The 27,118-nt window shown below is 47.1% G+C and overlaps 1 protein-coding gene across 1 annotated transcript; it reads left to right on the forward strand.

Annotated features, from left to right (window-relative positions):
• On the forward strand, positions 6,381 to 22,189 carry MEDAG (mesenteric estrogen dependent adipogenesis). Its single transcript, XM_018056618.1, has 5 exons — positions 6,381 to 6,838; positions 16,640 to 16,749; positions 17,646 to 17,758; positions 18,209 to 18,494; positions 20,945 to 22,189. The coding sequence occupies exons 1-5, from the start codon at positions 6,561 to 6,563 to the stop codon at positions 21,067 to 21,069; spliced, it is 912 nt and encodes a 303-aa protein (XP_017912107.1). The 5' UTR covers positions 6,381 to 6,560; the 3' UTR covers positions 21,070 to 22,189.

The following is a 27,118-nucleotide window of genomic DNA, read 5'->3' on the forward strand; positions in this document are numbered from 1 at the left end:
TCTCGGGCTTATTGATGTTACCCTCTTGCTCTGGCCTCACACAGCCATCCTTCTGGGGGACACCAGTCCCATTGGATGGGAGCCCCTCCCTGATGCAGGGGAAGCAACACAATTCATCTGAATGCCATAAGGTGGAGGGGGACGGGGGCTGAGGCCAGTGTGGCAGTTACTCAACTAGTCCAGGGGAGAGTGATGCAAAGCTAAATGAACAACCGCAGCGGGCCTGGGGAGACAGCAGGAGATTCCTGGGATTTGCAGCAGAGCCTGCAGACGGAGGCAGCCAGTCAGCGGGGAGGACAGGGCAGAGGGACAGTGCAGGAGGGTGTGTGGGAAGGAAGGGAGCAAGAGGGTGGGATGGCTCTGAAGTCTTGAACTGAAGGATGGCGATGCTTCCTGGAATGAGGAACAGGGGAGAAAGAGCAGGTCTGGAGAGGGGGAGGAAGTTGATGAGTTAGAAGTGCCAGTGGAAAACCCCCGGGAGAGTTTAGCAAGGAGTTGGGGATGTTGGTCAGGGAATCTGAAAACGAGTCTGGTCTGGAACTAGAGATTTGAGAATCATCAGTGAAGTTGGGGCTGAGGATCTGGAGCCAGGATTTGAACCAGGTCACCCAGGTAAAGAGAAGGTGGCCAGGGACAGAACCCTGGGACTCCAGAAAAAGGAGTGACCTGAGTAGTGGGAGGAAGACCAGCAGATGACGGGGAGCTGGCATGACCATCTGTGCTCTGCTAACAGATGCGGTGACAGCATCTCATGTGACTCTTGGCATAAAGCAAACTCTTAAAGGGCACTTATTGAAGGCCAGGCACTGTTGAGATGACTTGGCAGTAGTTCATCAAATCCTCACAAAGTCCCACTATTTACAGGGGAGGAAACTGGAGCAGAAAGGAGCCAGATGCTCAGGATCACAGAGCGAGCTGGACATGGAACTGGAATCCAGGTGATAAGGCGGCAGCAGCTGAGCTAGGAGTCACGTGACTGTTCTGCCTTCTCCTGCCTGGCATGGATTTTAAGAATGAGGAAGTCAAGCACCAGAGAGGTGAAGACGACAGGGCCAATAAGGGTCAGCACTGAGTTTTAAACTAAAACCTTTGCACTATCCAATGTCTGTGCAACTTTTTCACAAGCTAAGGGACAGAAGAATTGCAGCAAAATTATTGTCCAGTGAGATTAGGACAGAAAGTATCTGTTAGATTTGGCAGCATGGAGATCCCTGGGGAGTTAGGAAGGTCAGTTACAGTGGTGTGATGGGGTGGAGGTCTGGTGGTAAAGTCTTGAAGAGTGAATGGTAGGCAGGAGTTTAGATGGTCCTTTCAGGAAGTTTGACTAAAGAGGGAAAGTGAGAGATGGGAGAGCAGCTAAAAAGAGAGAGATAAAAATGCTCAAAAATTATTTTTTTGTTAAGAGGGGAAAACTTGCATGTCTTTGCATGCTGACAGTAAATCCAAGGATGGGGGTTATGCTGGTGGAGAACTAGCTTTCAGTCTGCTGTGAATTTGGTTAATTGGAATCAAGGTCTCTGGGTCTGGATGACTTGAACCTCCTGTGAGCCAGTGACGTCACCCCAAAGGGAGCATATGGGGATGGGAAGATCTTGATTGTCTTGCTTGAACTGCAAACATAGCCACAGACCCCATGGGTTATTGTTCTGCTATGAACAGTCTTCTAAATTTGTATGATAACATCACATCGAAACTTTTATCTTCATTTGTAATCTAAGAACTACAAATATAGATAGCTGAGTTATCATACCCCTAGGACCAAAGATTTGAAACCATGAGAATTCACTGCTGGTGAGAAGACAATTGGGTTCAGTTCTTTGGGAAAACAATGGTACGTGTTTCAAGAGCCTTGTGTATTGTCATATCACTTATCTCAATAATTCCATTTCTGAGAGTTTGGATTAAAAACTTAGTGTGCAAGAATGTTCATTGCAGCATTGTTTATAAGAAAAAACTGGAAATAACATAAGAGATTAACAGCAAAGAAATGTCGAGACAAACTATAATATATCCACTTGATGAAAAAAACAGTGGCTTAAAATCATATTTACAAAAACAATTTTTGAAACATGATATATATATATATATATATACACATACATATACGTATCAGTTCAGTTCAGTTCAGTTCAGTCGCTCAGTCGTGTCCAACTCTTTGCCACCCCATGAATTGCAGCACGCCAGGCCTCCCTGTCCATCACCAACTCCCGGAGTTCACTCAGACTCACGTCCATCAAGTCGGTGATTGCCATCCAGCCATCTCATCCTCTGTCGTCCCTTTCTCCTCCTGCCCCCAATCCCTCCCAGCATCAGAGTCTTTTCCAATGAGTCAGCTCTTCGCATGAGGTGGCCAAAGTACTGGAGTTTCAGCTTTAGCATCATTCCTTCCAAAGAACACCCAGGGCTGATCTCCTTCAGAATGGACTGGTTGGATCTCCTTGCCGTCCAAGGGACTCTCAAGAGTCTTCTCCAACACCACATATACATATAAATGGTCTTAAACGAGAAAAGCAGAATGAAAACTCTACCGTATGAACACAACTGTGCAAACAAGCCAACAATATAAAAAAGACTGAAGATATCTTTGCTAGACTTGATTAACGTTTGCCTGGTTAAAACTTTTTAATGAAAAGGAAACAACGCATGCAAGATGTCTCAAACTCTCCGCTAGTTAGCAACGTCTGGCATTACAACGACTGCTATTCTTTTCTGTTCACTCTCTCAGGTCTTTCTCTGGCATTCTAATAGTGCGTAAATTATCCATTAAGAAATGCAGGCGTTTTACTGAAAATGCATGAAATGAAGCCTCTGGATAACACATCAGGAAAGTCTCTTTAAAATATTTTTATTGTGTTCCACATCATTTTTCTGTACAAAACAATATATACTCATTTGGAAAATACAAAAAAAAAATTGGAAAATCAGAGAACTATGGGAAAACAAAGAAAAATCTCATTGAATTCTTCTTTTCAGGTAATAAATTGTTGATATTTTACTGCAACGCATTTTGATGGACTCCCTGGGCTGTAGCCTGCTAGGCATCTCTGTCCATGGAGTTTTCCAGGCAAGAATACTGGAGAGGGTGCTATTTCCTTCTCCAGGGGATGTTCCTGACCTAGGGATTGAACCCAGGTGTCCTGCATTGCAGGCAGATTCTTTACCACTGAGCCACCTGGGAAGCTGGGAGAGCTGCTGTGTTCATCTTAACCAAGTGCATACATCTCTGACATAAAACACTTCGCCTCTCAACAAAGCCAAACCATTCATAGAGAGTAAAAGTTGAAGGATAATCAGTAGTATTGAACTTGGTCCATGTGGGGCTGGATGGAGCTCTGCCCTAGACATGCTCTCATTGACCTGATAATTGGGAAAGCAACTTCTGGAGCTGTTATTGCTGTTGCTGCATCAGAGACCTGCTACAAGCAAAATAAATAACTTGGCTTCAGCAACAAATCTGGACATGGCGCCAGAAAAAGCTGTGCCGATCCCTACATTTCTCCATGACCAGAGGAAAGGGCGCTCCTCTATTTATTCACCTTGGAATCGTCAGCAAACCACTGGCCCTGGAATGTAGCAGGTGCTCAACACACATTTGTGGAAGTGAGCTAAAGGCTTGGGTTCAAATTCCTGCCTTCCCACTTATTGGTAGATATTCCCATCCACTGTTCCGGCTTTGATCCCTGTCCTTGAGCTAATGGCTTTCAGATTTCAATCATTAACAATGTCTTCTCTCCAAAACTCCAGATCCCTCTCACTAACTGCTTACTGGACTTGTCCAGGTGGCTGTTCCATAAGTAGCCCCAAATAAGGATGTTTCCTCCTATACTCATCAGTTACTGTTGCTGTTGTTCAGCTACCCAGTTGTGTCTGACTCTGCCACCCCATGGTCTGCAACGCACCAGGCTTCCCTGTTTCTCACTATCTCCCAAAGTTTGCCCAAGTTCAGGTCCATTGCATCAGTGATGCCATCCAGCCATCTCATCCTCTGATGCCCCTTTCTCCTTCTGCACTCATTCTTTCCCAGCATCAGGGACTTTTCCAATGAGACAGCTGTTTGGATTAGAGGACCAAAATACTGGAGTTTCAGCTTCAGCATCAGCCCTTCCAAAGAGTATTCAGGGTTGATTTCCCTTGAAATTGACTGGTTTGATCTTCCTGCTGTCCAAGGGACTCTCAGGAGTCTTCTCTAGCATCACAGGTCGAAGGCGTCAATTCTTCGGTGCTCCGCCCTCTTTACTGTCCAGCTCTCACAACCGTACATACTGATCAGATTCCCTCCCACATCTGCTCCTTCTCCCACAACCTCTGACCTCATTACTGTTATCACCCTCGAGGTACCCAAGTGAGAAACTGAAAGCATCTCTCTACTCCTTTGCCTCGCACTTTCGTCTTCTCTAGATTAGCTCATGAAATCCTGCTGACTCTAGTTAAAAATGTCCCCAGTTCATCCTGTCATTTCCATTCTCAAAGCTGCTGTGTCGGGCCTTCATTAAATCTTACCTAGACCACAGCACCAATCTCCTGGTCTCTTTGCCTCCAATCTTCCTGTTTCAAAACCTCTTCTGTGTGGTCATAACCGAAAGCATCTATTTAAACTCAGGCATAATTATGCCACTTCCCTCCTTCAAAGCACTCAAAGTCTCCTCAGTACCCTAAGAATCCGAATTCTTAGACAATTCAGACAACCTATTGCTATCTGGCTCCACCTTCCCTTTCTGGTCTCATCCCTTACAAAACTCACCTTCTCACCCTAAATCCTGGAGGAGAAAATGGCAACCCACTCCAGTATTCTTGCCTGGAAATCCCCATGGACAGAGGAGCCAGGTGGGCTACAGTCCATGGGGACAAATTAGATTTGCTCAGGAAGACACAGCCATAAGGACAGATGATGGGGACTCTTGTCTGGAGCAAGGAATGAATGGAGCTTATTCATATTCTGAGATTCAATGAGATGTGACAGAAAAGCCTCATTTCACATGATTAAACCTATGCAGGGTCCTGGTGGGGGCACACAAAGACAAGTTAAAGATATTCTCAAAGTTCTACTCAAACTTTGGGAAGTGGCTGAGAGTCAGTCCTAAGTTACAGTGCTTAGGAAGTCTTCCCAGCATCTCAGCGCTAGACTGGACTCTCCTCCCATAAATTCAGGCTTATCCTCAACAGAAATTTTCATTCAGTGTCATAGAATCGCTGGAATGCTTGCTTGTCCACCTCTCTATTAGACAGTGAGTTGAGGCTAGTGGTAAAGAACCTGCCTGCCAATGCAGGAGACATAAGAGATGAGGCTTCGATCCCTGGGTCGGGAAGATCCCCTGGAGAAGGAAATGGCAACCCACTCCAGTATTCTTGCCTGGAGAACCCCATGGATGGAGGAGCCTGGCGGGCTACAGTCCACAGGGTTGCAGAGTCGGATTCGACTGAAGGACAGGCACACGCGAGGCAAGGGCAGGGCTTATGTTTATTCATTCTACTTTTCTCAGAATTTAGCTTTCTGCCTGTCCCCTAGTAGATGTTTTGGAAATAGTTGTACAATTAAACTGAATGGGAAAGCCCTCCTTTCATGCCTTGCACAAAACGAGCCACACCTAACTCCCAAATATCTCCAGACTGAACACCCAGAGGTGTTCCAGGATTCGAGGGGCTCAGCCTCCGGGGAGGCAAGGGAGGAGAGGACCCCTGGGTCCCTTCGGTTCCCCCTCCCCACCCTTGCTCTGGACACACTGCTCCCCGTGGTCTGCCGTGCCAGAGAAGCAAGCAGAACAGTGATGGAATCCACGGGGGATTCACGAAGCCACTGTGGGAAAGTGACACGATGACCAGTGGGATTTCCACATGGAAGGGAATCCAGGTGAAGGATAGGCTGAGCAGGGGAGATTCACGGAATAATTTAGAAGGGGAAAAACAAAAAGCAAGGATAGGAGACGGTGGTTGGCATCTGACTCCTGCTTGGAGGCGGGGCATGGGAGTAGAGAACGGAGATCCGAAACTGCCCCAGGCCCCAGGGCCCCAGGTGGGGCGCCGGGAGAGGGATGCATGCCTCGCTCCAACCCGTGCGCGGAGGTGTGGTCCCTTGGGCGAGCTGCGAGCCCTGGCTTCCACCTCGGGCCCGACCCGGCACCCTCGGTGGACGCTTCCCTCCCTCCTGGCACTGTCCCCGCGGCAGTGTCCCCTGGCAGTGTATGTCCCCCCCTACAAACCCCTCCTCGCCGCCACAGTGTCCAGGCAGGGGCGGGCCAAGCCCCAGGCGTGGAGCAGCGGACCCCAGGGCAATGAGTAAACCCTTGGCCGCGAGCGGGCGCGGCCGGGCGGGAGCGTGCCAAGTCCTGAGATGCTGTGACGCGCCCGCCCGGAGCGTCTGGGGTCGTGCCCGAGGGCCGGGAGGGGCGCGGCGCGGTATAAAAGGGCCGCGCGGGGCCGGGGCCGTTTTCTCGGCGCGGTGGCCGCAGCTCTGCGCTCCTCGCCGGCGGGGACCTGAGCGGCGTCCCGGGGTCCCGGGCGGCCCGAGTCGGGGCGCCGGCGCCTCCCCGGGGGCCATCAACAGCGAGAGCACGAGCCCGGCCATGGCGGGGCTGGAGAGCGCGCCCGCGGCCAGGCCGAGCCTGACGTCCATCTCGTCGGGGGAGCTCCGCAGCCTGTGGACGTGCGACTGCGAGCTGGCCCTGCTGCCCCTGGGCCAGCTGCTGCGGCTGCAGCCCGGAGCTTTCCAGCTGCGCGGCGACCAGCTCGTGGTGCCCGCGCCCGCGGAGCCCGCCGCCGCGCGCGGGGGCTTCAACGTCTTCGGAGACGGTTTCGTGCGCCTTGACGGGCAGCTCTACCGCCTGAGCAGCTACATGAGGAGGTGGGTGGCCTCGCTGCGCACCCCGGCCGGCCTCCTGGTTCCCGCCGAGGCTTCCACGCTGCCCACACCCATCCCCATCCCCATGCTTCACTTCCAGAGATCCAGCCTGGACCCCCTAACCCCCATCACACTTCTAGATTTTTCTCATTGCTAACATCACCCAGAGGAGCGGAGCTCCCCCTGCCCTGGCTTTTTCTGCCCTTTGCACCATTTCACAGCTGTCCAAGCCAGCCGCCCATGAGGGTGGTAAGGGGTGGGCAGGGAGGGGAGCGCGGAACTGGCTGATGATTCTTCCTTTCTGGCTCCTTAACCCGGTCAAATGAGATCAAACTGGGGGCACACCCTTGCTAAGCAGAGACTCACACCCTCCCTTTAGCCTGGGGGAGGGGAGGAGAGGTTGTTCTCTTCTGCACCATCAGCTGGATCCAGAGAGGAGACCCGGTGAGAGCAAGCAGTTTACAGTTTCCCATCTTTAGCCTCACTGCCTTTTCAAAAAAGAAATTAATAAACCAGGTATGAGAAGGAACCAAAGCCCGTGAAGTCCAACCCAGGGACCATGTGGGCTGTCGAGCGGGCAGTCGGCTGTCGAGCGGGCAGTTCCGTTCTGGGAAGATGAGTGCAGTGAGTGTGGCTTCCGGGAACAGAGCTGGGGCCACAACGACTTGATGGAGGGTCACTCCCTGGTGGCTCAGAGGTTAAAGCGTCTGCCTACAATGCAGGAGACCTGGGTTTGATCCCTGGGTCGGGAAGATCCCCTGGAGAAGAAAATGGCAACCCACTCCAGTAGTCTTGCCTGGAGAGTCCCAGGGACAGAGGAGCCTGGTGGGCTACAGTCCATGGGGTCGCAAAGAGTCCGGCATGACTGAGCAACTTCACTTTCACTGAATGTTTAAGTGTGGTGGAAAAGTGCCTGAAGCACTTCCTAGGGGACTTGAATGCAGCGGATTGAAGCCCATTTGAGGCGGGCTTTGGGAGGGCAAAGGAGGAGGAGTTTCACCCTGGGTTCTGCTGGGGTCTCTTGCTTTCAGAGGTCACCTGGTGCCTCCAGAAGCCACCTGCGCGGTGGGGAGCTTGCGTTTGTGCTGTGGAGCTGGGTATCAGGAAGTGGAACAGGTTGATTCTGAGATGAGTGAGCAGACAGCTATTAAGCTAGAAAGCCTTTGCTCCAGGGAGAGACAGCAGCCCCGGGCACCCTATGGGGGGAATAAAGTCAAGAGGGGCAAGCAAACCAAAGGAGATATTTAAAATGCCTTCTTCAAAGCTGCTGGGGAACACCTTGCTTTTCCTCTCAAATGATAGTGAGGGCTTTCACTGAGCGCCTGATACAGGATTCCCCAGCAAAAATCTCTCCCTTTCTGAGCGAATTGAAAATTCCAAGCCATAAGCAGGGTGGTAGGAACTGAGCTAGAAATCAGATTTGCAGAGATTTAAAAAAGAAGGTAAGCATTGTATTTGAGAACAGAGTATGAAAAATAAAAATGTCCAGAGTTAATTGAAGCTATAAGTTAGGTCTTAGGCAGTCCTTACTCCCCCGATCTCAGCCAACAGCGCTGCAAAACTTGAACTGGTATTGAAGTCTGGTTGTTAAACTCTTGCTTTGAACACCTCCTCCATAAGGGAAAATTAAACAGCAGTGGTTCCCCTGGCAGTTTGGAGTCCAGAATAAACAATGACCAGGTAGCAGAGACCAGGGTGCAAAGAAGAATCAGCAAATACAAGGTTCTTATGGGCTAAGCAATAGCGCAAGGGCTTTTGTACCTGGGAATGACAAGGTGTACCTGAGAATAATTCAGGAGGTGGAACAACCTGCCTTCCTCTTGGGGGACAGACCGTGGCAGGTGGGTGTGCAGTCCTGAAAGAGGACTGGGAGAGAACCTGGTCTGAACAGAGGGAGCCTTCTAGAACGAAGGGGAAGACAGTTGTGGGTGGCAGTGAGAGCTTTTGCCCTCCTGGATCAGGAGTGAGAGGCACAGTCAAAATTCAGTGTCTGAAGTTGCTGCTTCTCAAGCTGGCACAGATTCACCCAGTTGTCTTTGGTGTGAAGATAGATGCAGCTTTCTGTCTCAAAATAGTTGCTCTTGAGCTGCCGTTCACTTCTTCCTGTCTTCCTTCCTTCGGTGATCTCTAGCCAACTTAACTGAAGAGTAATTTGCATGATTTACTCTTTCCCAGTAAGTTCTAGCACACTTCTAAAGATCCCAGAATCAAGCTCAGAATTCCCACCCATGTTACAAATGAAATTTGCTCAGGGTACCAGGTGTAAATTACCATTAACCATCACACACGCATACACACACCTTTCCCTTTTTTTTTTTTTTTCCCTGTAATGCACCCTGTTAGTGGGATGTAATGGCCAACATTTGACAAACAGGAGCCCTAATCCCTTGTTTTCCGTGGTTCTCTAGCATGTAAGAGACTGCTTGGAAAAAAAGCAAATACATTTTTCTTTAATGTTTACTTGAGTCTCAGCATTGGTGCAAAGTATTTCACAGCTATTGTCTCACAAAAGCTGGCAAAGTTGGCACCATTGTTTGTTTCCCGTTTTTACAGATGAGATAACTAGGATTCAAATTAAGTAATTTCCCCGGGTGTGGTGCCGGTGCACTGCAGGGCCAGGGCCTCTCTGCAGAGTTGTCTACAGCCCGGGCTGTCAGCTAGCTGCTTCCAACCTGGAATAATTCTGGCTTCCTCTGGGACGTAGCAGCGCGCTCATAGATTTCCCGAACCTCAAATAAATGACTGGGATTACATCAGCCAGTACACATATAATCAGCCTAAGAGAGAAAGTAAGTCCAGCGGTATGAAGGAAGCAGCTGAAAGTAGCGCTGTGACCTGCTTCTGCTCAGGTCTGAGCACCTCTTAGCTGGGTGATGGTCTCAACCCCCTTGAGGTGAGCCGCCTCGGGCAGGAAGTGCAGGGGAGGCAGGGAGGAGACGCATGGGGGTAAAGACTCAAGGGAGGATGTGTCAGGGTTGGATCATACTTAGATTGTCACTGGGGGAAGTGTCAGCTCCATCCACCGTGGGTGGGAGGTGCCTGGGTGCTGTCTGCGGCCCGGGCCCACTTCTCAGAAGCATCTCTACATGGAGCCTGGCCACCCTTACTGTTGTGCTCAGTGGGCTCCTGACACGACCAATCCTGTGCTCTGGCCCCAGGTCTGAGTCTTGGATTTAATGACCTGCCTGGGATAGCAGCCCCTTAAACAGGACGCATAGTGGTATTGATGAAGTAATAACCTTTCATGTGTTGAGCTATGATTTTTATGGAATTCAGTTCAGGGTAAATGTGGACACCTGATGCAAAGAGCTGCTCATTGGAAAAGACCCTGATGCTGGGAAAGATTGAAGGCAGGAGGAGAAGGGGGTGACAGAGGACGAGATGGTTGGATGGCATCACTGACTCAGGGGATGTGAGTTTCAACAAACTCCAGGAGATAGTGAAGGACAGGGAAGCCTGGTGTGCTGCAGTCCATGGGGTCACAAAGAGCCAGACACGACTGAGCGACTGAACCACAAGAACAAAGTGTGGACAGGCATGAGCGCCGGGGCCAGGCTGCCTTGCTCTGTAGCCTAGTCCTGCTGCTTACTACCTGAGTGACTGGGGAAAGTCACTTCATCTCTCTGACTCAGTCTCCTCAGCTGTAAACTGGGACTAATAATGCCAACAACTTTATAAGTTGTTCAGAATTAAAGTGTGTTAAGTCCTCAAGACAGTCAGTTGCACATCTTCATCACGGGATCAATGTCAGCTTATGTTCTCATCAAGCAGCCCCAATGCCAAATGCTTCTACATGCTATTTAATCTTTCAGCCTCCTCATGGGGCACCTCTTGTCAGCCAGATTTTATAGGAGAGAATATGCATCTCAACAAGGTTAAAATACTTGCTGAAGCCACAGAGGCAGGAATCAAACCCAGATGGGGTGATTCACAAGCCATGAGCCACAGAACGTCCCTGGTGGTCCAGTGACTAAGACTCTGAGCTCCCAATGCAGGGGGCCTGGGTTCGATCCCTGGTCACGGAACTAGATCCCATGCGCCTCAGCTAAGGGGATGCATGCTGCAATACTTTTTAAGACCGGGTACAATTTAAAAACAAGAAAAAAGCCACGAGCCATTGCTGCTTTCTTCCCTGGGAGCCTGGCTTTGTCCTTCCAGCCACACTCTAGTCCTTACAAACACACATCTGCAGGCCTGGATGCAGCTACCCCCAGTCTGCAAGGCTTAGCTAAGCCATGACTCCCTGCCCCGACCTGGGCTCCCGTCTCCTGCTCGGCCCACCCATTGGAAATCTATTTGGCCTGACAGAACAACCCTTCTGCTATACCTGACTCAGCTCAGTAAATGGTTCTAACTCCAGGCTCTTGGCTTTGTTTCTTCTTATTCACATCGCTAGGACATAGCCCTGTGGACACAAGAAGCAGAGCACTGTGCATTCCTCTGGTCTGTGTGTTTGAATGATTAACTGGTTTGTAAGCCTCTGAATAACAGGGGCTGTGTCCTAGGCCAAAGCTTCTCAAACTTTTAATAAGCTTGCAAGTCTACTGAGGAGCTTGTTAAAACACAGGTTTTAGATCAGATACAACTGGAGAGGGACCCAGAATTTTGCAGTTTTACAAGCTCCCCTGTGATGTCAGTGCTCTAGGACCAATAATCAGACTATAAGCAATGAGGTCTTAGTTGTGAATCCTTTCATATTGAAATGGTATGTTTTCTTAGCCCTCTCCTAAGGGCTTCTGTATGCTTCTAGAGAGCAAGACTATTTTCTTGGTTAGGTCCCCAGTGCCAAGCACATAGTAGGTGCTTTGTTGTTCAGTCGCCAGATTGTGTCCAACTCTTCTTAACCCCTTGGACTGCAGCATGCCAGGCTTCATTGTCCCTCACCATCTCCTGGAGTTTGCTCAAACTCATCTCCATTGAATTGGTGATGCCATCCAACAGTCTCATCCTCTGTTGCCCTCTTCTCCTTCTGCTGTCAATCTTTCCCAGCATCAGAATCTTTTCCAGTGAGTCAGCTCTTTGCATCACGTGGCCAAAGTATTGGAGCGTCAGCCTCGGGATCAGTCCTTCCAAAGAATATTCAGGGTTGATTTCCTTTAAGACTGACTGATTTAATCTCCTTGCTGTCCAAGGGACTCTCAAGAGTCTTCTCCAACACCACAGTTCAGAAGCATCAATTCTTCGGCACTCTGCCTTCTTTGCTATCCAGCTCTGACATCTGTACATGACTACTGTAAAGACTGTAGCCTTGACTATACGGACCTTTGTTGTCAAAGTGATGTCTTTGCTTTTTAACACACTGTCTAGGTTTGTCCTAATATTTGCTTAGTCACTGTTTATTGCAGAAATGAAGATTGAACATGCATATCAATGATTAGAGCCACAGACATTAGAGTGATGAATCTGAAATTTTTGTTTATTTCATAGGAGTCGGGCAGAAGAAGACGGTTGAGATGATGAACCAAAGGAACTGTTTTGAGTGTGTAGGGGAGGTTTTGCATAAAACTAACAAGTTGACACTGGAAAGAATGTCCTTGTAAGCTTTTGCTTAGTCACAGCAAAGAACTGTGGAAGCTATTAGCAATTTCTGGGCCTTTTACACAAGGACTATCCAATATATTCCTCTTTTTCTCTATTCCTCCCTACATATTTTAGAAATGAACACACACACACACAGATGTGAGCCATGTGTTTGAATTTCTATTTGTCTTTGAGTATTAAATTGTCCGTTGTTGTTTAGTTGCTAAGTTGTGTCCAAATCCTTGTGATCCCATGGACTGTACCTCCAGGCTCCTCTGTCCACGGGATTCACCAGGCAAGAACACTGAAGTGCTTTGCCATTTCCTTTTCCAGGGGATCTTCCCGACCCAGGGATTGAACCCAAGTCTCCTACATTAGCAGGCGGATTCTTTACTGCTGAGCCATGAGGGAAGCCAGTTTAAATATTCAGGGGCCAGGAAAATTTGGAGTGACTTTTGAATCATTCCAAGATGATGTAAAATCTGAAGGAAACTGGAGAAGAATAGGTATCTTTGGGGTGGGTGATCTTACCTACCCCTGATTTGCTAGAAGCAAAAATTCTACGTTCTTTCTTGGTCCCATCTTTCAGATATTGCCTTCATTAAGCAGTTCCCTTTAGCTTTCCAAACTAAAAAGATTAGGAAAGAAATTGGATCAAGAAGGAGAAACTCTTATTTATTTTTCAGATACTTATATAGTCCTCTTTTCCTGGTAACTTGAATGAACACAGCCCTGGCTGTGCATCAGAAGCTTATAGAGTTTCACCCTAGGGCCAGAGGAGTTGGCCAGAGTTAAAGACACTAATAATGTTTGTTGAGCATCTACTATGAGCCCATGTCTTTATGTCTATATTACTGGCACTTCACTACATCATCAAATGGAAAGTGATTCTGTTATATCCGTTTTATAGATGAGGGACCGGGTCAGATGAGTTAAGTAACTCACTCAAGGTCATGATGAGCTGTGGCTCTTGGGACTGAGTTCACATAGCCAATCAATCAGGATACAATTTAAATCTTCTTATTTTGAATCATTATGCTTTCCACTGCGGCTTCCCTCATAGCTCAGTTGGTAAAGAATCTGCCTGCAATGCAGGAAACCTGGGTTCAGCCCCTGGGTTGGGAGGATCCCCTGGAGAAGGAAATGGCAATCCACTCCAGTATTCTTGCCTGGAGAATCCCATGGACAGAGGAGCCTGGCGGGCTACAGTCCACAGGGTCGCAAGAGTCAGACACGACTGAGCGACTACCCACCACCACCACCATGCTTTGCTATCACAGTGTTCTGCCTTTCAATCCCTGGATGAAAGCCAGGTGTAGAAAGTTCCAACCTAGGAGCATCCTGGGGCCAGGATAAAAGCACTGAAGAAATCAGAGTTTAAAGCAGCTCTCTCCAAACGTTCGCTTCTCGTCCCTAGGGATAACTTCAGCAAATATAATAAATATCCAGGACGCAGGAGCAGTATCTGCATTAGCAGTTCAGAAATACGCATAATGAAAGATGAGATAGCTAGTCTCATCAGACTAAGGTAGTCTACTCAGGCTCATCTTAAAACTGTTAGTTGAATGTCGGGTACTTGAAGACCTGTGAGATTTAACAATTAGGTCCTCAGCCTTTTTTGTATCTTAGTGACTTGCATATCCAGATTTCATACCAGCAGGCCTCTGAAGGGCAGTGTCTGTGCATCTGTCTGAATTCAAAAGGGATGTTCCCATTTATTTATTCCACTGTGATTCTGAGGTGTTTAACAATTGGACCATATCTGGGAGGCTGGGAATGGATGAACGTTAAGGGGATATTTCTTCTTTGCAACCTGGTTTCAATAGAGCGTTAAGCAGGGGATCTTGCCACAATCTCATCTGTAAATTCTGTTATCAGAGCTCTTGCGTGAGCAGCATTTTCTCACATCTGTGGTACAGTGATAACTGGCACTGCTCTGTGATGTTGTTGACAGCCCGGGTAAGATCCTAAAAGTGCCTCTAAATCATCAAAGGAAGATTAAATGATGTTGAGAGTCGTCTTATTATTCAGGATATCTTATTAAATTCAGGCTCCAGAAGAAGTGACTCATGATATGTGACTCTCCAGAAGACCTCCCCCTTCCCTCCCTCCTCCAAGTCCCTCCTCTTTGATCAGGGCTAGTGGCATTCAGAAAAAGCCTCTTCCGCGTAATTCTGGGGGAAACCAATTATTTTCCCAACCAGTGATTGTTTCCAAGTTGAGATTTTTATCTTTTCCCTGCCAAACAATACCTCCAATGAGAGGTCAATCGATTTTAGCCAGAGGCAAACAGTGCACTGTCATTTGGGTAGTCCAGACTGCAGGCTTTCTGAATGTATTACACTCGCACGCACGCACACTCGCATGCATGCCCTAGAGAGTGACTGTAAGACCATGGCTATTGAGAGCAGAGGAATCACCTTGAGGGACATAGATGGAATAGATGGATGGCAGAGGGGATGGAGAGCACAGGGGGACCCCTGTACTGTTGCCCTGCGACCCTACCCCCACTCTCTGGGCCCTGAGCGCCTCAGCTGCGTAAGGCACAGGTCAGCACCCAGGCTTAGCGAATGAATGAATGAGAGAGAAGGAACCCAGCCAAGGGTCATTCCCTTCCTCCTTCCTTCTCCTTTGCTTCCTTTCTCCAGGACCTTTTGGCAGTTGGTCAGCTGGGACAAAGAGAACGGTGACACTGCCCTTCAGGGGCCTGCTCACCCCATGCTCTCTCCACCCTGTTCTGCCCAGGAAGGGTGGGGTGGGGGAGGCACAGAGGAAGAGCCATGCAGATCCCAGTCTGCATCTGTGTTATCTCACCCGGAAGAGACGGAGCTAGAAGCAAACAAGCGGAAGCTGTGTTTTCCTGACTCGGGGGTAGATAAATTCTCCCACTGCTCTTGGCCCGGGCTTCGGTCTGGGTCTCCAGCTCTGGCCCCTCTAACCAGCTTGATGGGGAAGGAGGCTGCAGACTGTGTGGCCAGAGCCCCCCAGCTGCAGGTGGTCCCCAAGGCGGTGATTTTTCAGGTCAGGTTCTGGAAGGACCACAAGCCAGAAATGCAGGAGCGGTTTCTGCCTGGGACTAGAAGCCAACACACAGCCCTATAGCAAAAGCCCCCCATTTACCCCATGCAGGCCTCACAGTGATGCCCATCAGTGGGGATGCCTCTCTGTCTTGAAGAGGGCCCGGGGCAGACGCATCCCCCAGCCCACTGTGTACCTCTCAGCCCACCCGTGTCCATGCTGCTTCTGAAGTTGGGTTTGGCTAGAAAATTAGCCATCTTCTTGAAAGAAGCCAGTTTATATCTGTCTTCTTTTAAATCAACAATGCAGGTAGAGACACAGAAAGGAGGCTTGGAAAATGTGCAGAGTAGGGAGAGGAAACTGACATGCTGGAAGACACAGTCAAAAAGCAAAAAGATCTTCCTGGGTTGAAATAATGAACTAAGACCAAGGAGGCTAAATTGAATAGGGCCCTGAAGAGAAATCCTACATTAGTTTTTAAAAACTGTACAAGCTTACAATCGGGGGAGATGTGAAACAGTTCATGTGAATATTGCATCTCTGAAGGGGCCTGGGTTTATCTCAGGATTAGAAAAGGGAAGAGAAGAAGAGAAGGAAAGGAAAATTTCAGATCCATCAGTTAGGATGACTGCACTGGAGAAGACCTTGAGAAGTCCACTTATTAAGCATAATTCATTCTCAATTCAGTGATACATAGTGCTCTGGTAGCGCTATCTTAGGGCCTTCCCAGGTGGCTAGTGGTAAAGAATCCAGCTGCCAACACAAGAGATGAGGGTTTGATCCTTGGATCGGAAGGCTACCCTGGAGAAGGGCATGGCAACCCACTCCAGTATTTTTGCCTGGAAAATCCCATGGACAGAGGAGCCTGGTGGGCTACAATCCATGGGGTCACAGAGAGTCAGGGACAACTGAGCGTGCACGCACACACACACACACACACACGCACACACACACACACACACACGCACACTGCTCTTACAGCCCAAACAGATGGTAGGGGTCATCATCTGGTAAAGGCTGCCCCTGAGAGCTGAGCGCTGGTGCCAGGTACCTCCAGGCCCAGGCCACCTTTGGGTGATCTGTTAGTCAACCAGGGAGGGGGAATTGCTTATTTAATATAAGATATGGCTGCCTCCTGAAGAATACATTTTAGAGGACTTCCCTTGGAAGATCTGTGGATATAGCAGGCACGTGTCGAGTACATGCCTGTCCTGACTTCAGTGGAAGGCTACATAGCATTTGTAATCATCTCTGCTTTTTTCACAGATATGTGGAACTGACCAACTACTGCGATTATAAAGACTACAGGGAAACCATATTGAGCAAACCAATGCTCTTTTTTGTTCATGTACAGACCAAAAAGGACTCCTTGAAAGGTAGGTATATAAAGTTTGGGTTTGGTTCTGCCTTTCTGGGCTGTGGCCTGTGGCCTGTTGATGAGGCAAAAGTTGAATGTGGAGAAAGCAGAGAAGGTGTCAGCTTGTGCAAGGCTGGAAGCTAGATGGGTTAGGCCATCAGCGGAGGCCTGCAGAGCAAACCTGTAAATGACCCTGCGGCAGAAGCCATCTGTCTCTGAGTTTTCTTTCGTACTTCCTGTCTTGGCAGGAAGTGATCTCTGAGCCTGAAGGGGTTGCAAAAATGACTGGAGTGATGATGATGATGACGATACACCATACTGTCTACCCCGTATCAGATGCTCCTGTGAGGGATGACTTGCAGATGCTTTCATGTTTCATGCTGTGGCCTTCAAATTTCAAAGGCCCCTTTATTGTTTCTTCCAGGAAATCAAACTGATAGCAACTAAATTAACTCAAATTCCAATATGAAAGTATCTCCATTTGCCCGTCTTCCTCCTGCTCAAAGTGATATGTGGAGAGTCAACGAGCATAAGTTCTGTGATAGCGTTAGAATTTCTTAAACTTACTTCTAAAATGTTCTTAAAAATGAGTTCAAGAGAGTAAGAATGGGCCTACCAATTCCAAAGAGACTTCCTCAAACACGCCCTTGCTCATTCAGATTCATAGAGCTGACTCTCTGCTCATCTTGTTCAGAGTCATTCAGATCCCCTGCTCACTTCCTAATTCAAAGTCAAGATGCCCTTCTCTGCAGGAGGGGCCAGGATCAGATCACAGTGTAACAAGGAATGCTTGTTAGTGCATCTGAGCCCTTGATATCGTTTGGCCTGCTGGTGACCGGAAAGCCGACTATTCTCTAAGAAGTAGGTCTAGGTCACAAGTGGTCCCTTGTTTTTGACGTGCTTCCTTGTTTCTAGAAAGGACATACGCGTTTCTTGTGAACACAAGACACCCCAAGATAAGAAGACAGATAGAGCAGGGGATGGACATGGTCATTTCCTCAGTGATTGGAGAAAGTTACCGGCTCCAGGTGAGTTGGCCTGTGTTAATCCAGGGCTGCCAACACAGAAGGGGGTCTGGACATTGCAAGCCAGGGTGGAGTCCCTAAAGCTTAACTCTCACTTAACTGAATCCAGACTGACATTTTCTACTGCTGCATTATCACTACCAGTAAAGTGAACTTAGTTTCTAGCAACTTCTGAGAAATGGGGTAAGAATAAATATCAGTTTGACCAAGCAGTTCAAGGTCTTTCTTTACCTTGAACTTGATGGAACTTGATGCAAAGGCAAAGATTTGTTTGTTTGTTTTTAAATAAAGGCACCTATTTAAAATTATGTCAGAAAGAGAAATAAAAGGTGTGATATTTTGGACATTTGGACAGCTGTTAATTATATAATATAATTTTATGGTAATATATGTCTATAATATAATGTTATAGTTATATGCATGTAATTAATTAAATACTCCTTTCTCTTTCAGTTTGATTTTCAAGAGGCAGTAAAGAATTTTTTCCCTCCAGGAAACAAGGTTGTTAACGGAGAAGATTTGAGCTTTGCATATGAATTCAAAGCCGATGCATTGTTTGATTTCTTCTATTGGTTTGGGCTCAGCAATTCCACTGTAAAAGTGAATGGAAAAGTTCTAAATTTGTCAAGTACAAGCCCAGAAAAGAAGGAGACCATTAAATTATTTCTGGAAAAAATGAGTGAACCTTTAATCCGAAGGAGCAGTTTTTCTGATCGAAAATTCAGCGTAACTTCTAGAGGTATGTTAAAAATTCTCAAGTAGGGGCTTCTCCGGTGCTCCAGTGGTTAAGATTCTGCACTTCCACGGCAGGGAGAGAGGTTCAGTCCCTGATCAGGGGACTAAGATCCCACATGCCACGTGGAGGGGCCAGAAAATTCTTAAAAATGAAAAAATAAATCTGACCTTTAAAAAAAGTTCTCAAGTACCCCCAGAACGACAGTTAAAGGGTAGAATAATATCATGGGAGAAAAGAATCAATTAATGGAAAAGGAAAGGCCTCTTGATAAAGGGGAAATATAATATCACATTTTTCAGAACGTAAGAAGTGAGAAACATTTACTACCAAAAGGAAATATAGTAAACACAACACTGTAAATCAACTGCACTCCAATAAATTTTTTTAAAAAAGAATATAGTGACTTTTCCTTTTAGGCTCCTTAAGGTTTTCTCTCAGTGGTTTCACTGTGCAGGACACTCAGAAAATAATTTTAAAATATATTGTTAACATAAATACATGTTAATGCTCTGAAGTATTTCTAACAATAATTTAACTAAAGAAGAATGATGCTTTCCTGATGTGCATATTCAGGGCAGTAGAATGTTAGGGAAATGTGTTAGTTAGGGGAGGAGGACACATGGTCGAGACATCCATCTTTAAAAACGTTTGAGGGCTTCCCTGGTGGCCCAGTGGTAAAGAATCTGCCTCCCAGTGCAGGAGGCACGGGCTCCATTCCTGGTCTGGGAAGATCCCACATGCCTCAGAGCAATTAAGCCCTGCGCCACAATTACTGAGCCTGTGTTCTGCAACGGGAGAAACCACTACAACGAGAAGCCCTCCCGTCATACCTAGAGAGTCGCCTGCACTCACCACAACTAGAGAAAAGCCCACTGCAGCAACAGAGACTTAGCACAGCCAGAAAATAAATAAGATCAATACAATTATAAAAAATATATTTGGAAGGTTCTCCAGGATTTCTAAGGCCACTAAAGAATAACCCTTGAGACTTCTTCTCTTAACAAACTACAGGTCATATCTGGTGCATTCTGGATTTTCTATCCAGCAGCTCCTCCCCAGGATTTGGCAAGACTTTTCAGGTGGTGTGGCTAAGGCAGTGACACCAGTCAAGTCTTGTCTGGATTTGTCTTCTGCTGAGCCTGCCCTCTGTCCCAGGCTAGTCTGTGCTGAAAGGCAACTTCCTTGAACCAGGACTCTTGTGGCTAATTGCCAACAAAGGAAAACACTCAAACAAGACAGAAAATCCACCAGTCTCTATGAACCTGCAGTTTAAAAAAAAATTTTTTTTTAATACAGATGCTTCACTAACTGTTTTTAATGACAGTTGCTTTCTTCCAATGTTTCTAGCAAAAATGCTTGAAGTGTGTATTAATTGTTTAGTCATGTCTGACTCTTTGCAACCCCAAAGACTATAGCCTGCCAGGCTCCTCTGTCCGTGGACTTCTCCAGGCAAGAATACTGGAGTGGGTTGCCATTCCCTTCTCCAGGATCTTCCTGACCCAGGGATTGAACCCAGGTCTCCTGCATTGCAGGCGGATTGTTTACCACTTGAGCCACCAGGGAAGCTTATTCCCAGTTATTTCTTGTCCTGGAGGCAGCTTCCCTCTGTCTCTGTGTGTCTCCCCCTCCCTCCTGCCTTCCCGGCTCCCCCTCCTCTCTCCCTCCGTGTTGCTTTATGTTCTCTGTCTGGGTGTTCCTTAAAAAGATGCCTTTATGTTCTGTTCCATTGCAGCCCTGTGTGGTGGTGGGAAGAAGGGGAGGTTTATATGTTCATCCTTTTGGGGGAAGATTACCTTGCCTGGTTGTGCGCACACCAGATGCCCGGTCCTCCCTTGGACGCCCTCCAGCCTCCCCCCTGACCGGGGCAGCCTGGGCAGGCTTTCTCTGTTTTACCATTGCTCACTCTCTGTCCTACAGGCTGCCTAGGCATCCACTGGTTATCCCGGGGACACCGAGGGGCGTGTGAAGTTGGGCAGTGCTTCCTTGCAAGTTTACTCTGAGCCAGCCCTGGGGCCCCCTTCCACTCCAGAGCTGGGGAGGGAGGATTTCTCAAGGCTCATCTGAGCCATAATTATGCACCTGAGGTGGTCTAGCCACAACACATCAGTGGCCAGGCAGGCATCTCCACTGGCTCTGCCCTGGTGATCAGTTAGTCTCCTTCTCAGAAACTGACCTTTGTTCTTGGCATCTGGTCCCCACCTGTGGGCCTTCTATCATCAAGTGGAAACGATACCTGCATGCCCAGTCCATGGAGAGGCAGGTAGCCATCCGCGTCCTCTTGGTGAACAGCAAGCAGCGTGTTCTGTCTTTTGAGTTTTTCTGGGGAAGCCAGGATTCTCCGTTCTCATTGAAATGGTTACGTTGGATGTTGTGTGGGTTTTAAGTACTGTTGGGTTTTGGTTTTGGTTTTCCAGAGATGGTAATAATGCAGGCCCTTTTAACTTTCTTTTCAGGTTCAATAGATGAAGTTTTTAACTGCAATCTGTCACCCAGATCATCTCTGATGGAGCCTCTTGTGGCAGAATTGCCATTTCCATGCGTTCTGGAATCTGAGGAGACACCAAACCCATTTATCTGATTGGGCTGGATGTTCCGCAGTTCCTCCTACACCCCAGGCCTGTGCCAGCATCTAGGGCTAAGGGGAAGTGAGAGAGTGGGGAGGCAGGTACCTCCAGACCCTCTCCTCCGACAGAGGCCCCTTCCTTGCATTTCTGAGGGCGATGCCTTGGCAGCCCGATGCAGCTGACTTCAGGATGGGAGGCTTTGGCCCCACGGCTGGAAGGTTCCTCTCCTTTGAATGCTTCTGCAAAGAGCCAGAGGGAAGCAGCAGGCATCATACCCTGGCATACCCTGGCACCTCATACCCTGGCATCCTAGGGGCTCCACAGGCGGAGCCATCTTACCAGGTTTTGCCCCAAGGCGCTTCCTATTTCCAGGTTTGGCCCTCTGCTTGGGGACATCCCTGTCTGAACCTAAACCCAGCAAGTATGAGGTTAGCAGTGCCACGGTCTTGCAAATGTGGCTGAGCAAAAAGTCCAGGACATCTTTCTCCAGAAGTCAAGTCTGTTTCTCATCCTGCTGGTAGGATGAGACCTTAGGACAAACATCGGAGCTGAGGCTTGGCGGAGCACTGGCCAGGCTGGTAGGACTGCAAGCCTGCCCCCGCTGCCTGAAACCTGAACCCCCGTGGTCTCCCTCTTAACAAAGCGGCCTGTGTAGAGAGAGGCCAAGTGATGCAACGCCACACATGATGGGAGGATAATGTATGCGGCCGTGTCCTCTCTATTAAAAGCACATAATGTCAGTTGGGTATTTTATAAGCTTTTAGCAATCCTAACACTAAAAGCAAAACAGAAGAAAGCTATACATTACCATAATACATTGTAGTCACATCAATACATTTTTCATCTCATAGCTACAGTGGAGTTCTTCAAAAAGAAAAAAAAACAATCCTATCTACATAAAAACACCTGCATGAATGAATTGCTACATAGGCTTCTAATGAGAAAGATTTATGGGTCCCGAGTATAATTTTCTTATCCTTTTAAAGAATGTTCCTGTATGATACATTTTGATAGCATCACCGATTGTCCTTTCATTTGTATTTGAAATGGTATGTCCCATATTTGTGCAATTAAATGTCTCCTTAGCATTTAATATAGAATTGATTAAATTTGTGACCAATATGTGTGACCATTCCATCATGCTATGCAGGTGGTATGTTGGCCTTCTAATTTACGAACTTACAGTAAGAACTGTGGTTTTATAGCTACTTTCTCAGGAAGAGCCTTTTGGGGGACTTGCCCAGTGGTCCAGTGGTTAAGACTGTGCTTCCAATGCAGGGAGCGCAGGTTTGATCTCTGGTCAGGGAACAAGAATCACACATGCTGCAGGGCACACCCAAAAATAAATAAAGAAAAATTCTTAAACAGAAGAGCCTTTTTTGAATAACAAGTCTATGAAGTATTTGGAGGAAAAAAAGTGATGATGTTTCAGAAAAGGGGAGTCTTCCTTAATAACAGAAAATGATAAATGTTTATTATTCAAATTCAGTGCAAAATGAAGAGTATTAACAATCAAATAAGTTTTATACCAGAGCAAACAAACCTTAGGTGGATATCCAATAGTATATGCTTCCCAAAGGGAATAGAAACTCTATTCACAAAAATTGACCAAGTCCATTTTTTGAAAAGCCATCAGTTATCACTCCAGAAATGGACTAAAGATCTAAAAGTTTTCTTTTATCATTAAAATTTGTTATCAGTTGACTTGGAACCAAATGCATTCACTCATTCGATATTCACTTAGCGAAGTTTTATCCACTGCCTCTAAGGAAATATGTGTGTATGCTTAGTTGGTCAGTCATGTCTGACTCTTTGAAACCCCATGGACTTAGCCTGCGAGGCTCCTCTGTCCATGGAATTCTCCGGGCAAGAATACTGTAGGGGGTTGCCATGCCCTCCTCAAGGGGATCTTCCCGTCCTAGGAATTGAACCCAGGTCTCCTGCATTATAGGTGGATTCTTTACCATCTGAGCCACCAGGGAAGCCGAGGGCTGGTGAGTAATGGTGCCTAAAACGTGGCCCTTGCTTTCAAGGAGCGTCCAGTCTTGTAACAGACAGGTGCTCAGCTAATAAGAACAATAGTACCAGTGCTCAGGGACAGATTCAGAAATGAAAGCATCTAAAATGCTTATGATCCAGTTTTGGTGATAAAATTAATGACAGTAAGTGTAAAATTTAGTTTTAAAATAAACACATAATGATTGATTTATCCAAGTGACAGATTACAGAAGCTCTCAGTGAATGAGTCACCTTGGAAGCTATTAATTTGTTCCAAAAGAATGCAAATCCAGACATTATCTACAGGAGGGAATTTTTCTCTTATTACCTCATGGTTAGAGTTTGAATTTTGGCCAAAGGATAACACTGCCTAACTCGATTGCCTACCTTAATTATCAGCTCAAACGTCTTCTGTTTCAAGTACTCTATCTTCAAAGAGCAAAGTTATACCCATATTTAAGAAATTCAAAAGAATGTGCATCAATTTCTGAACGGAGTTTCTAACGCATTTCAAAGATGCTTTAAGCAATAGCAGTGTCATTATAATAAATGATTACTTTGAAGAAGAGAACATTCATTTGGAAGGATAAATGCTGGTCCAACAGATTTTAAATGAATGTTCACACTTGATACTCATGGTTTGAATAAACTTGAGAGAACCAACAGTGTAAGGCATGAATAATTACTCTTAAGAGTTCAGAGAAGACAAAAACTCAGGAATCAGAGACCACAGAGATGGCCCGGGAGGGAGGTGACATGTGTGTACAATTGACAAGGTTTTGATAGAATTAAAGGTCTGAACTTGCTGTTATGGCTTTATTTGAATAAAATGTGAGTTTGGTGAGTGGGAAGTTAGAAGCAGAGCTTAGAATTTACCCTGTTAAACTGGACTGTCCTAATAGAGACTAGTATGGGATTTTCTTTTCTGGATTTTTCAAGTGGAAAGACAGCAGTCATTCTTGGATTGCTTAACCACAACCCCTCTTGGTGGCAGACAGGAACCAGGTGACCGGCCATCCTGGGCCTCTGGCCTGCTGGCCTTCTTTGCAGATTTAGGAATTGCCAGGCTCCATAAGTGTGGGAGCCAAGTCCTTAAACTAAGTCTCTCTCTCTGTACACACACATACTATTGGTTCTGTTTCTCTAGAGAACCCTTAATAACACAGAGTCCATCACAGAAATTGAGGAAATGTTTTACAAGGTAATCAATCAGCTAAAAAGAAATGGCAGTATTTATTTTTTTACATGAAGAGACTTGAATAAAAATAAAAGCACTGTATACCACATAGTAACAGGAAGTCTCTAGCCCAAATTTAACAAGCAAGTCAGAAAAACCCCACTCAACATATTGGTACCCAAGGCACTTGGCATCGCTGAAGAATATCTGTGACCTTTTCTGGGCTTTTGGAAGCAGCCAGCGGCCGAGTCTCCCACCAACTCTTTCCCACTCCCTCTCCAAACTCGAATCTCATGTCAACCGAAGCAGAGCTCCTCAGGCTGGAATGCGCCCTGGAATCTCTTGAGGGATCCTGCAGATCCTGATCCAGGAGGTCTGGATGGAGCCTGAGTGTCTGTGTTTCTAACAAGCTCCCAGGTGATGCCAAGGATGCTGGTCCCAGGGACAAGGCTCTAGATCTATCCATCTCAAATGCTGTGAACCACCTGCGGGTCTTGTTAGAAAAGCAGAATCTCACCCTCTCCCCACCCTCTGCCCTGACTTGCTGACTCAGAACCCGTGTCCTTACCAGATGCCCAGGTGGTGGCAGACATGCTCTGTTTGGGGACCACTTCCTGGCACATCTACTTCCTCCAGGCTGGGGCCCCATCCACCCTCCCTGGAGGGTCAAGTTCTCTCTCGCGGCTCCTTAGCCTATGAACTCGGTTACTCTTCTCTCCTTTCAGGTAATAACTCTTTACCTGACCCGTTCCCTCTTCCCCCACTAGGCTTTCTTCTCTTACACGGGCAAAATCCAAGTGTTCTTTCCTTGCTGTCTCCTCCCTCCACCACCCACCCTGTCCTTACTTCTTCATCTCATGCTGCTGCTGTCCATGTGCGTGGCAGACAGAAATTGATTGTAATTATTTAAATTGGGAATAACCAATTAACATTTAACCCATTCGATGCAGCTACTCTCAACTGGTTTTGTGTTGTGTGCCAATCACTTCAGTGGCGTCTTACTCTTTGTGACCCCATGGACTGCAGCCGGGGAGAATCCTCCATCCGTGGGATTCTCTAGGGAATACTCGAGTGGGTTGCCATTTCCTTCTCCAGGGGATCTTCTCGACCCAGGGAATTAACCTGTCTCTCTCTGTCTCCCGAATTGGCAGGTGGGTTCTTTACCACTAGCACCACCTGGGAAGCCCCCATTTGGTTTTGATCAATTCAAAACTCTTTCAAAGGCATATTGGAAGACTTGATGTCTTAGTTTCTGTGTGATTGACTCACTTTGGCAGGGGATATGGAACCTTGCCTCTCTTACTGCCGACCTGACCCTTCACACTGTTGCCTAATCCACTTCAGTGCATTCTCCTCACATTCAGGTGGAGCCCAAATTTCCCAGAGTGGCCGCTGGGCCTTCTGCTAGGCTCTCCCCCTCCTCTTTCATAGAATGGCAACACCAAATTCTCAGGGGTTTTGAAGGTCCCTGCTTCTGGGACCTCACTCAGCCTTTGGGTGCCACTCCCTCTTCACCTGGTTGCCTTCTGAGTGCCCTTGGAAGCTTGTTCAGTCACTCAATTGTGTCTGACTTTTTGCAGCACCATGGACTGCAGCACGCCAGGCTTCCCTGTCTTTCACCATCTCCTGGAGCTTGCTCAGACTCATGTCCATTGAGTCAGTGATGCCATCCAACCATCTCAACCTCTGTCACCCCTTCTTCTCCTGCCTTCAATCTTTCCTAGCACCAGGGTCTTTTCCAGTGAGTCTGCTCTTTGCATCAGGTGGCCAAAGTATTGGAGCTTCAGCCTCAGCATCAGTCCTTCCACTGAATATTCAGGGCTGATTTCCTTTAGGATGGACTGGTTTGATCTTACTCTCCAAGGGAGCTCAGCTCAGTCAATTCCTTTTAGGTTGCTTTCACTGCCTCCCACCCACACACCCACCCCAAAGCTCCAGTAATAACCCTTACTGCCTCTAACACACATCATACCGCTCACTTCCGGTGCTTAGTATCTGTTAAGGGAAAGAAGAAAGGGAAACATTTCTACTTAATCCTTGAACAGATTTGCCTCAAGTGAAAGTGAAAGTGAAAGTGAAGGCACTCAGTCGTGTCTGACTCTTTGCGACCCCATGGACTGTAGCCTACCAGGCTCCTCTGTCCACGGGATTTTCCAGGCAAGAATACTGGAATGGGTTACTATTTCCTTCTCCAGGAGATCTTCCCAACCCAGGGTTTGAACCAGGGTCTCCCGCATTGTTGGCAGACGCTTTACCATCTGAGCCACTAGGGAAGTCTCTAGTTGCCTCAAGGAACCCAAATTCAAAGGCAAGAAGAGCACTGTACTGCTCACAATGAAATGGACCTGTAAGAACCATCCATTTTGAAGCAGAAATGAAAGACTACAAAAAGGAATGAAGATCAGAAGAGTAATAAGACAAAACAGCAATACCATAGGTGTGTATGACTTTATGATTTATAAAGTATCGTTAGAATTATTACAGTCCAGCGAGGTGGGTACTCGTATACTCACTTTACAGATAAGGAAGCTGAGACTTGGAACTGTATCTGCTTTAAGCCCAAGGCCCCCAGGTAAAAACTGACAGATCTTCTGGCTCTCAGTTCAGTGTGTACCCACCCCACCCCACCCCTTGCCCGTTTCACAGCCTGCCCGGAGAAGACAAACATAAGATATTAACAAAAAATCACTTTTAAAATTCTATATACTCACTGCTCTATTTTTAAAATATACCTCTTTTAAATTATACTATGCTAGGGAGCTCTACTATTTCCCAACAGTAATCTGTTATTGGGTGTTACTTGCTTAATTTAGACTTCACTACTAAATCTTAATTTAGATGCATTCCTTCTAATAACATCGACAGAAGTCTGTGTGTCCCACCATTCA

The sequence above is a fragment of the Capra hircus genome, chromosome 12 (genome assembly GCF_001704415.2).
Source record: "Capra hircus breed San Clemente chromosome 12, ASM170441v1, whole genome shotgun sequence".
Classification (NCBI taxonomy): Eukaryota; Metazoa; Chordata; class Mammalia; order Artiodactyla; family Bovidae; genus Capra; species Capra hircus.